Source organism: Patagioenas fasciata, chromosome 22, assembly GCF_037038585.1.
Source record: "Patagioenas fasciata isolate bPatFas1 chromosome 22, bPatFas1.hap1, whole genome shotgun sequence".
Taxonomy (NCBI): domain Eukaryota; kingdom Metazoa; phylum Chordata; class Aves; order Columbiformes; family Columbidae; genus Patagioenas; species Patagioenas fasciata.
In genome coordinates this window covers 4,839,445-4,851,456 of record NC_092541.1, presented here as the reverse complement: position 1 = coordinate 4,851,456, position 12,012 = coordinate 4,839,445, and the positions used below count along the sequence as shown (strand labels likewise).

The 12,012-nt window shown below is 52.2% G+C and overlaps 1 protein-coding gene across 1 annotated transcript in view; it reads left to right on the top strand.

The window, feature by feature from the left end:
• WNT3 (Wnt family member 3) overlaps window positions 1-11,857 on the top strand; it is a 51,949-nt gene extending 40,092 nt beyond the window's left edge. Inside the window, exons 3-4 of the mRNA XM_065856256.2 lie at window positions 9,506-9,771; window positions 11,087-11,857. Of these exons, the coding sequence (XP_065712328.1) occupies window positions 9,506-9,771; window positions 11,087-11,566 (746 nt within the window). The 3' untranslated portion in view covers window positions 11,567-11,857. The remainder of the gene's footprint in view (window positions 1-9,505; window positions 9,772-11,086) is intronic.
• Window positions 11,858-12,012: the final 155 nt, after the last annotated feature.

Here is a 12,012-nt window from a genome sequence, read left to right as displayed (position 1 = left end):
CACGTTGAGGAAAGGGTCAGATGTCCCTAATTTCGACACTAATTTCTCCAGTTTCTGTTTTCCATTGTTTTTTGGTGTGTTACATTGAGAGGGGTAATGTGAGAAGGGTCTGTTTCCATCACGGGAGCTCTCAGTAGGGCCAGGTAGGTTAAAGAGCAGGAAAGGGAAGGTCTCGCTCCATGGAAGCTCACACGCTCTGGAATCGTGGGCTCCATCCTCCCTGCCCGGAGCATGCAGCACATCCACACAACAGGGCCCAGCAGATCCAGGGGAAAAGCCAGGGAGAAGGGTTGTGGTCAAGTTCCTTGGGGCCCAGACAAGTCTTCTGCAGCATCTCCTGCCTTCCCTAACACTGAGAAACTGCGGTTGAAATTCTAACTGTGTTTAGCTGGGATTTCAACACAGCTTTTCACAAGTGAGCCCAAAACTGTCAGAACTAGGAAAAAAATGGGAGAGAATCAATGTAATTTCCCTCTTCTTTCTCCAAACACACGTGCTTGCTCCTCTTTATCACCCCCTCCTGAAAGGCCAACTTTCTAGACCCACGGGCACACTGGAAGCACGTTAATGAAACATGATAAAGTTGGGATTGCCAATGAGGTCACAGCCTGGGCGTTAGGCTGAGAAAAGTGAGATGCTGGGCCCCCAGACAGCTGGGCCTTCAACCAAACATGGCCTGAAAGGAGGGTGCTGGGGGACACTGGTGACTAACAACCTACCTTATGTCTCAGATGTCCAGGTAGCAAACCAAGACCTTACATTAAAAGGCATTCCCACGAAACTGAACCACTTGGTGGATACAAAACTTGCCTCCCCTCCATCCAGCCCCACGGATTTTGTTGACTCCATGCTGAGTTCAGCACAAGGGACGTCTGCAGATAACGTCTTGGTTTCACAGCTCCGTAAATGCAAGCAAAACCATTTCCAAAGCCTAACTTCTTTGGTATTGACAAACATTGAGTCTCTGTAGTCCAATTTAGTCTGTTTATCTAAAGCAAATCATTCTTTCCAGTGACACTTTGGAAATGGGTATCTTAAGGTACAGTCTGTCAGAAAATGGAGATATTAGGGTTGAAAGCCAGGACATTAGATTGTTTCCCAATAATCTCCTGGCACGTGCGTATCTCCCAGTGAATCTTTCTTACAAAGCTGTAATATTCTGCATATAAACAGTTCATTATATTTATCTCAAGCCTCAGCCTCCTAATAATGGTGCAGCTTCCTGAAACATCAGCAGTTATTTCAGTGAAAATGACTCATTTGGGTTAAAGTGATTCCTTGCAGAAATCAGGATCATGAAGTCATATTAGAGCGCTAATAGGGACTTGAGATTCAATTCCCTTCTGTTTCACCAGGATGTATTTTGGGTTAGATGCTGTATTTACTATCAAATAATTTGTCACCAAGGCTTGTCACACTGTAACTTGCTGCCTGATAAAATCACGTCCTAAACTTCAGCACTTACAAGATCCGAAATTTTCTTAAAAACTATAATTAGAAGCTACCATAAAAAATTTCAAACACGTTATGAAAGAACTGCTATGGCATTCAGGCACTGAATATCTCTCACCACCACTTCTGTCAGCATGAAAGCACTGAAAAATTGGATTTGAACCACCCTCCCCGTAATGAGCAAACTTAACTTTGAATTTATGAAGAATATTTTGAGATTCTCAGCTGCAGGGACTAGAGCAAAGCCCCATGCATGGGCATGCCTCAGCACTGCCCTGCACTCCGGGCTGACAAAGTAAAATATCACCCATAGCTCTGAAACTGTTCTGACAGATGGAGAGAAATTATCGAGCACATTTGTTATACAGCTCTCCCGATCAAACCCTGGCGCATCGATGCTCTCCTAGACAGCACTGTCAGGCAATTTGCTTGAAAAATGTATTTATTATGGTGTCTCAGCAACCAGTAAGTAGAACAGTTAAAAATAAACGGTATCATCTGCAAATAGCGATATATCAAAGTCCAACCCATTTGATCGTGGTTATTATTTACTTTTTAAAATGTGCTAATGTATTTTCACCGCTGCCTCGAAAATTAATGAGCAGAGAGGGGATTGGACTCATTTCATCTGTGCAGTAATGTGTGACACCGGGAAAGCCTTCGCGATTCCCAAAGTTCGCTTTCTCAGCTGAAGGAAGAGAGAATGTTGGCTATAAATGGTCTTTTCTCCCACCCTGATAGATCTCGTTAGCTGTGATGAATCTGGGGAGCAACACGGCTCATCCCGGCCGGGGGAAGGGGTCGCTGGACACCCCTGTTCCGCCACAGCATCACCTGGGCTGTGGCCCCGTTGTCCTTGGCTGCAGCCACAGCAGAAATCGAGGAGTTTGAGCCCAAAACCTGGAACCGGGATCTGCGATCACCCCTGGCCGCGTGTTTTACATCTGGCCCAGCCCTGAGCGTCCGTGTCAGCGGTAGCTGTGCTCACTCCTTGGCTTCCAGGACACATCGAGGGGTGTAACCCCATAAACTAAGAATCATTAATTAATAGTAAGACTCAAACTATGATGAGAATCACTCTTGCCGTTTGTGCTGTGCATTAGGCCGATAGGCATGAAACACTAAGCCCAAAATAGCCAGTATTTAAGCTATGATAACTACCTGGATGAAATCACCTCTAAGTATCAAAGAGCAACGTTTAGGTTAATCTCATCTGCTGCTCCCTTAGGTTGATTGAAGTTACTTTGGAAAAAACTTCAAAGGTGTAGTTCTCGCTACAGTAGCATGGAAGAATCATTTCTAATACAGCTTGAAAAGAAATTGAGGATAATTTCATTTTAAAGGAGTTGCAAAAATGTTAATCACAGTTGCTTCAATTCAGGGCTCAGTCTGAAGAGCGGCGTGTGGGAAAGCGAGGGAGCCGTTGGGCTGCGCAGACCCTCTCACAGCACAAGGGTTCAAGCCTTTCTTGGTTCCCCTTGGGCACATCGCCCAACATCGAGGGCTGGTGTCAGCGTGGGAACCCAGGGCACCCCCAGCACAGCCCGCGGGACTCCTGCCCCGGTCCTCCCACGCATCCCCATCTCACTGCCCTCACCAGCTTCACCGTGCGACTCCCATCGCTCCTCTCGCACTCTCTCGCGTGGCTGCGAACTCGCAGCAGAGCAATAAGCAGCAAACACAGCACAGGGACTGAAGCGGGGGCCGCTGAACACCCCGCTGCCTTGGGCCTCTGCCTGGCCCAATTCCCTCCCCTGTGCCCTACCCAAAATTCAGACGAGGTTTTTGCATGAAACGTGTGGCAGCTGTAACTGGTGAGACTTTGGTTTCCTAGGGCCACTGATTATCTTCCTGCAGGTTTTCTTTTGTGTGTGTGTTCTTCTAACCTGGGTTGTGGAAAAAAAGAAAAAAAAAAAGAAAATAACCCCAGAATGTGGGGTAAGATCATGTTTTTACAAGCAAATTCTCCAAGATGATTTATACTGCAGGTGTTCAGTCTGGGACGAGGGAAGAAAAACCTGCTTTCCCCCCTCTCTCTTCTCCCTCCCTTTTCTTTTTAAACTAAGGTCAGTTTTTATTAAAAGACAATGGCTCTTCCAGCCAAGTCCTACCCCAAAGCCAAGGTTGAGCCAACATCCAGGTGGCTTAGTGCTGCTCCGGATGGGTAAGCAGTTCCATTCTCTGCGTTGGTGATGAAGACTGGGATTTTGGTTCAAGTACAGTGTCCCGAAAGAGCTGGTTGTGAGTGCAGGAGGCAAGAAAACCCCACAGGCATCTGGAGACCAACTCCTGAGACAGAGAAAAGGTCCCTGAGCTGCAGGCAGGACGGGGCCTGCAGGAGCCTCAGCAAGATGAGACATTCCCCTGCATCTTGAGTGAAGGGGAACGGCTCTTCCCCAGCCACCTCACAACCCGGCTGCCCTTCGCTCTCTCTCCAGCAAGACCACAGAATCATAGAATCACAGGATGGTTTGTGTTGAAGGGACGTTCCCAGCTCCCCCAGTGCCCCCCCTGCCATGAGCAGGGACCTCTTCACCAGCTCAGGTTGCTCAGAGCCCTGTCCAGCCTGGCCTGGGATGTCTCCAGGGATGGTTCATCCACCACCTCTCTGGCCAACCTGGGCCAGGCTCTCACCACCCTCAGGGACAACAATTCCTTCCTCATGGCCAGCCTGAATCTCCCTGCTTTAGTTTAAACCATCACCCCTTGTCCTATCACAACAGACCCTGCTCAAAAGTCTGTCCCCATCTTTCTTCTTGGCCACTTTTAAGCACAAAAAGGCCGCACTAAGGTCTCCCCGGAGCTTCTCTTCTCATCTGAACACCCCAACTCTCTCAGCCTGTCCTCCCAGCAGAGCTGTTCCAGCCTCGGATCATTCCTGGGGCTCCTCTGGCCCCTCTCCAGCAGGTCCATGTGTGTCCTGTGCTGAGGACCCAGAGCTGGACCAGCACTGCAGGGGGGTCTCACAGAGCGGGGCAGAGGGGCAGGATCCCCCCAAACCTGCTGCCCATGGGGCTGGGGATGCAGCCCAGGGGATGATTGACCTGCTGGGCTGCAAGATGCTCCCAGTTCTCCGGAAGGGTCCTTCCCAGCCCCAGTGGGGCTCAAACCCTTGCCAGCAGCACCGGCCGGGGCCGCGTCTCGCCGTGCGCGGCTGCGAGGAGCGCGGTGGCCGCGGGGCAGGTGCAGGATGCGCAGCTGGGCCCGCGCTGCCTCTTGGGGTCCTTGTGTGCTGGGCTAAGCCCCTGACACGAGCTGTGAAAAGGCAGACCCGCACCACGATAACCCATGGCTTTTCTCAGCCATGACACTCGCAGTCATTTGCATCTAAACAGGGGTGTGTGGGATCAGGGGCTGTCTTGATATAAACTCAACAGCTTAAAGGGAGGGGGAGGGAAAGGAGAGAGGGAGGGAGAAAAATAAGCTTATACCGATGAGAAAGAGCTAAGCTTCCTCCCCTACTGTGAGGCAGGGCGAGCGATACCATCCCAGCGCCGCAGTCGTTTCAAATCGCTGCCGCATTCACACGCCCTTTAGCCATTCTGATCCGGTGGCGGGGGGCTGGGGAGAGCCATCAATAGGGATTTCCCAGCCGGGCTGGCGGGATTGGAGGGTGATGGCAGGACAGGGGAACATTGCCCCGTTGCTACGAGGTGCTCCTGGGGAATGCCAGTGCTCTGTGCCGTGGGTACGCTGGCCGGCGGAAACATTCCGCATTATGCTGGTAATACAGTGTGACACCGCGGGAACAATGGCAAATTGAGTGTCCCAGCAGGTAACGGGCCCGGCTGGGAGACAGTCGCAGTGGTGCACTGTCAAGACGGCTCTAATCCTCCCTCGCCAGCCCCTCCCCTGGTTCTGGGAACGCTGCTCCCGCATTTCGTCTCTGGGAAATTCTCCCTGCTCCTCACCCAGGCCCAGGGGAGAATTCCAAGGCGAAGGCGTCTGTGTGCGCAGCTCGCTCCCCCCGGCCCGGCACCGCGCCGAGAGCTCGCCGGGCAGGCGCGCGGTCACCGGGGTGCTGGGGCGGCCGGGCAGGGCTGCAGCCCCCAGGGGGCTTCATGGCGCCTGTGCCCGCGGCAGCACCGGCCCCGGCTCAGCTCCCGTCCCAGCATCCGCGCTCTGAGCAGGGACTCACAAAACACGGCTCTCCGTCCCCTGCCCATCGCCTCTTCACACCCCCAGGATGGAAAGCGAAGGCACGTCCGCAAGGAGAGCGGCTCGTGTCCTCCCCCGCTGCCCCCGAGCTGTCCTGGTCTGAGGCCAGAAGGGCTCGCTGGCTCCTCTAATCTGATCTGCTTTAGATCACAGGCCACCCAAAGAGCCTTTGTCAGGCCGAAACGCTCCACTTGGAGCAGCGATCTTCAACCGGTGGCCCATAGCCCCCAGTGGTCCCTGTGCAAGCTGCTGGTGGAAGGTACCTAAGGAAAACCTCGGTAGGTAGAGGCTGGATCTCTGCTGGCACGTGAGAGGTGGGGAGGGCAAGGAGGGAAGAGTGTCAATTAAAATAAACCAAAAACCATAGTGTGGTCCCACTGGCAGGGACAGGGTTGAGCAGCCCCGGTTTAGGATCATGTTTGGCATCTAGAGCCGAGTTCCCCACGTGCAGCAGAGGAGGGACGCGCGTTTCTGCGGCTGGCACGTCCGCACGAGCTGCCTCTCTCGATTGCCAGTATGGGGTGAGATCCGGTGGGTTTGAGACTCCTGATTTTTGGATACTACACCCCATCTCTGCAAAGAGGCCAAGGAGCAGGACCTGGTGCAGCAAAGACCTCCCCGGAGCACGATGCGAGAGCGGGTGAGGGGTGCGCAGGAGCTGAGAGGATGGGTCGTGGCTCCTGCTCGGGAGGAGGGGAGAGTCACCAAGGTGGTCTGAGTCGGGGGAACATTCTGGCTCCGTCCCCATCCACTGATGACTGTCCTGATCATTTGGTCCAGCAACACCCACCAGGCAGGCGGGACCATCTGCAGCAGCGGTTCCCCAGCACCGTGGCCCCTGATCTTCAGCACCTCCCTGGTCTCCTGCCATGAGGCTGGATGGACTCAAACATCCACTCTGAATTGAGAGGCCTAATGTCTCTATCTTTATAAGATGCCACTGCAGTGTCATTCACCAGGGTGCTGCAATTCTGCACACTGCGGCACACTGGGACGCACGGTTCGACCAGAGAGATTTCGAGCCAAAACTTGTCCCCAAGGAGAAAGTTGAGTGAGATGCTATTTTGAACGTGATTGGGGAAGTCTATATTTAGTAAAGACCTGCTCAAGTCATGGTCAAACTCCTGCTGATTTCAAAATGAGTAGAATTAGTACAACGCTGCCTGCCATAAATAGATGTAGATAGATAGATAGATAGATAGATAGATAGATAGATAGAGAGATAGATAGACAGACAGACAGATAGAGAGATAGAGAGATAGAGATAGAGATAGAGATAGAGATAGAGATAGAGATAGAGATAGAGATAGAGATAGAGATAGAGATAGATAGAGATAGAGATAGAGATAGAGATAGAGACGATAGAGATAGAGATAGAGATAGAGATAGAGATAGAGATAGAGATAGAGACAATAGAGATAGAGATAGATAGAGAGATAGAGAGATAGAGAGATAGACAGATAGAGATAGATAGATACATAGATAGATACATAGATAGATACATAGATAGATACATAGATAGATACATAGATAGATAGATAGATAGATAGATAGATAGATAGATAGATAGATAGATAGATAGATGATAGACAGATAACAACAAGGAAGCTTTAAGATCACCCTGAGCAGGGCTCTGTAGATCAACAGGAGGCCGCTACTGCAAGAACCCACACTCCAAGTCCAAAGTTTCTGTCAGGAATTCTGGCAGAATTTGTTTCTCCTCACCCTTCTGGAAAGAGGAATCACACCCTGGCACAGATGGGCAGCCAGGCTGGTGGGTTAACGGACATTTCTGAAAGACTTCACAAATGTTGCTCTTCGAGGACAATAAAATGCAAGTTTTGCTCTCTGCAAGCACTACGGAGTAAATACAGAGACCATTAAAAGCTACTTGAAGATGGAAGTCAATGTGAGCAGAGGGACATATTGGATGGGCTTTAATCTGGGTTGAATATGCAAAGTTGTTACCATTGTCCTGCTTTCAAACCAGTGGAAGGGCACCGGCAAGAAGACCAGTGCAGCTCAGAGCACGTCACAACGACCTCCTGAAGAGTTAACAGACCAGGACACACAGCGCAGGAGATACCCTTTCGATTTCACCATGTTTTGTCCACTCACACACAGAACACAGGACTCCCAAAAACACGTAACTGAGCTCACAGACCTCACGGTAGGAAAACGCCACCATATCTAGTGGACAAGGTCATATCCTTCTGTCCCCTCTAAAGCCAGGTCTAGGTGTCCTCACAGTGCTGGTATTTTCTGCTTCCAATATCTCAGAAGTTCCCTCAGGCCAATAAAATCTGTTTTGACGGCTCCGTGGCCGCTGCGGGTGTGGGTGTGCGGTTTGGAACAGACCCCGCGCCGCCACCTCAGGGGACTTCCAAGCCTAGGCTTGGTCATTTCCATCCGGAACAGCCCACCCTGAATCAGATGTTCCTTGTGTTCATGGCAACCACCGCTGAGCGAGGAAGGGCCGTGCGGTGGAGGGCACGGTGGTGTGTGGGGCTGCGGGAGGGCTTGGGTCACGATGAAGAGCAGCAGGTCCCCGGTTTCAGGCACTTGAGGCCAGTCTGGAGGCTCCAGGCACAGAGCAGGCGGCTCTGGTCTGGTTTCCCACCCATCCCACGTGGCCTTGTTGTCCTGCACAGACCCAGCTGCCTATAACATCCATCCCACGTAAACATCTTTATTGCTCCTGGTGCTTTACCCACACCCACAAGCATTTTGGCTGCTGCCGCCCAAAGTCCAAGTCAAGGCCCTGCAGAATGCGCAGGGAAGGGAAGGGCTTGAAAAAGGTGAAGTACTGGCCCAGGTACCCAGAGAGGTGGTGGATGAACCATCCCTGGAGACATCCCAGGCCAGGCTGGACGGGGCTCTGAGCAACCTGAGCTGGTGAAGGTGTCCCTGCTCATGGGGGAGCTGGGAAGGTCCCTTCAGCACAAATCATCCTGTGGTTCCATGATTCAATGAAAGTTGCCCTGCCACGGGCACGGGTGGAAGAGGCAATGGACAGAGATGCTCCAGTTCAGCAAACCCACTGCACCTTCACCTTCACGTGGATTTTCTGCTTTGTCCCCACCTCCTGCCCAGGTGTCTTTGTTCTGCTGAAACATTTTCTCTATCTGAGCACGGAAGATCCACGCACGTTCCCAGCTCCCAGCCCACCTGGGCATCCTGGGCAAGTTACTTCATCCTTTCTTCAGCATGGAGCGCTTCAAGGACTTCGTCCAGCTTCGCTCCTTTCGGCCTGTCAAAATTATTCATGCTGATAGTTAGAGCCAAAGAAGAGACTTGAGTTTCATCGGTTTTCCTCCAGGATTGTTCAGTAATTAATGACCAACTTCCTTGTTATCTTCGCACTCTCCACTGGTTTTATTCTATTGCTGTAAAGTCGGTAGATGTAGTTTAGACTGGATACATTTAGCAGTAATTACTCTCTCTTAGGCTTTTTCTGCCATCGCCCGTCCTGTGTCATCTGAAACTTCTCCCCATTTCAGCACATATATGAGCTTCTTCATCTCCCCTTGGACCAATTCCACCCATGGAGTCCTCTCTGGGCTTCCAGACCAGGAATTACTCCCGTAACTCCCTTCTGAGGCCCCTCAAGCTCTCACCAACACTTTGTGCATCCATCAGCGCCCGTGATGAGTCAAATCCTGCACTCATTGTATCTTCATTTGCGACACACAGAGCTGGAGTCACTTCTCTCCCACCTACTTCCATCTGCGTCCTTCAAAGGGCGACACCAGCAGCACCTGGTTCAGAAACAGTTAATTGAAAAATAAATAAAATACTAACTTTTTAATGAGGTTTAGGTGATGCTGAAGGAGATTGGGAAGGAAAACAGAAGTGTTGCCTTGACCGATAACCCCATGACTCTGTTTATTCGCAGCCACGCGTGAGTCCGCCTTCGTCCACGCCATCGCGTCGGCCGGGGTGGCCTTCGCCGTCACCCGCTCCTGTGCCGAGGGCACGTCCACCATCTGCGGCTGTGACTCCCACCACAAGGGACCTCCGGGAGATGGCTGGAAGTGGGGGGGATGCAGCGAGGACGCCGACTTCGGCGTGCTGGTGTCGCGGGAGTTCGCAGACGCCCGAGAGAACCGTCCGGACGCCCGCTCGGCCATGAACAGGCACAACAACGAGGCCGGCAGGACGGTGAGTGCTCGGAGGGGACACGGCTGGTGGTGTCAGCGGGGACGGCCCAGCCTGGCTCCCCCTGATGTAACGGGACCACGATAACACCCGGGTACGAGCTTTCAAGGGTTATTTTCCAGGGCGCAGCACTTCCACTCCCCAAACAGACAGCTGGGGGTTGAGAAGAGCTAAAACACACCTTGATTCCAACGCAAACATCTCCCAAGTCACCATGTAGAAACCCAACTCAACTGCCCAAGACCCCGGGTCAACGGCAAAGAGGATTTTCCACCCAAGCTGCTCTTTCCTGTGTGCTCCCTGTTGTAACCTTGTCCCACCCAATGAATCGTGGGACCAGATGATCATTGTAGGTCCCTTCCAATCGAACTATTCCATTCTGTTCTGCTGTCAGCAGGTGCCTGAGCCACCGCCCACTCCAGGTCACTGGCAAACCCAGCGTGCTTCAGCTGTGTTACAGGGAAACTGTTCAAACAGTGCTTGAAGCAAACACTAGATATCGCTTTTCCATGCCCCTGCAGGCAGAGGTGGAAGGGTAGAAGCTTGAAACTCTAACTTGTGTTGACGACAGTTTCCTGTTTAAAAAGAAACCTCCATATATCTATACATATATATATATTAATTTTAGCAAAAATCAGTGATTGTTTTGCTCCATACGAAGTTTCTGAGGTTTCACCATCATGTCCTATATTCACAACTTCATTTACTTTCTAGTGCAAACTGTCAGACTTGGTGCATAAAACGAAGGGTTGTTACCAAAGCTGGGACAAGGGGGTCAGTCTGCATCTACCTGTGTCAGAGATGACCTCCAACTCTCAACTTAGAGAATCAAGACTGGTTTGTGTTGAAGGGACGTTCCCAGCTCCCCCAGTGCCCCCCCTGCCATGACAGGGACATCTTCACCAGCTCAGGTTGCTCAGAGCCCCGTCCAGCCTGGCCTGGGATGTCTCCAGGGATGGTTCATCCACCACCTCTCTGGCCAACCTGGGCCAGGCTCTCACCACCCTCAGGGACAACAATTCCTTCCTGGGCTCTGATTGTCCACACACACACAACGATCCATCGAAAAGATCAGACTTTGGGATTAGATTGGATTGGTTTGGACTGGTTTGGATAGATGATTAGAGCAGCTGCCCATCTCAGGCTTTTCCAGCGCGATGTCTCTGTCTAGAGATGTTTCTGCCATACCCCCAAGCTCCCACACACTCACAACCAGCCGACACTTTCCAGACTAAGCTCAGATCGGACATTTCAACCCAGGTCACAAAAGTGGGTGATCATAAACTGCTGCTGACCTTGTTTTCTCTCGCCCGCACAGACCATCCTGGACCACATGCACCTGAAGTGCAAGTGCCACGGTCTCTCGGGAAGCTGCGAGGTCAAGACCTGCTGGTGGGCCCAGCCCGATTTCCGGGCAATTGGCGACTACCTGAAGGATAAATACGACAGCGCTTCTGAGATGGTGGTTGAAAAGCACCGTGAATCTCGGGGATGGGTGGAAACTCTTAGAGCCAAGTACGCTCTTTTCAAGCCACCGACAGAGCGGGATCTGGTCTACTATGAGAACTCCCCCAATTTTTGCGAGCCCAACCCAGAGACGGGCTCCTTTGGGACGAGGGACAGAACGTGCAACGTCACCTCCCATGGGATCGACGGCTGCGACCTGCTGTGCTGCGGCCGCGGCCACAACACCAGGACTGAGAAGCGGAAGGAGAAGTGTCACTGCATCTTCCACTGGTGCTGCTACGTGAGCTGCCAGGAGTGCGTACGCGTCTACGACGTCCACACCTGCAAGTAAACGTAGGTAGGTCTCCAACTGGTGGGACGTTGCTCCAGAGCAGGGCCGAGGGGCCCATGGACCCTGTGATCAGCCCCTATGCGGTGGCCTCACACTTAAGAGGATGGTATCAAACAATCCCAGTGCCCTTGGTCAAGGCAGATACCCCAACACAGCCCAAACCAGCGCTGTGGGGAAGGGTCCCAGCATCTCACCCACACAATGTGGTCCAAGGCTGGACCCAGCGCTGCAGACACATTAGATCATCAATTCGCCGACTTTTTTTGGCACGACAGACCATCTGGGGAGCAGCAGGGACAGCGCAGGTCCCGTGGGGCACAGCCACGCCAATGTGCTGCCGATGTCCCCCGGCGACCTGGCCCACGGAGGTGCCAACATCGGGTTTCAGGGGGAAATTAATTTTACGCAGGAAAAGCCGAGCAGATCTGGGCTGCCCTGCCCGCCGC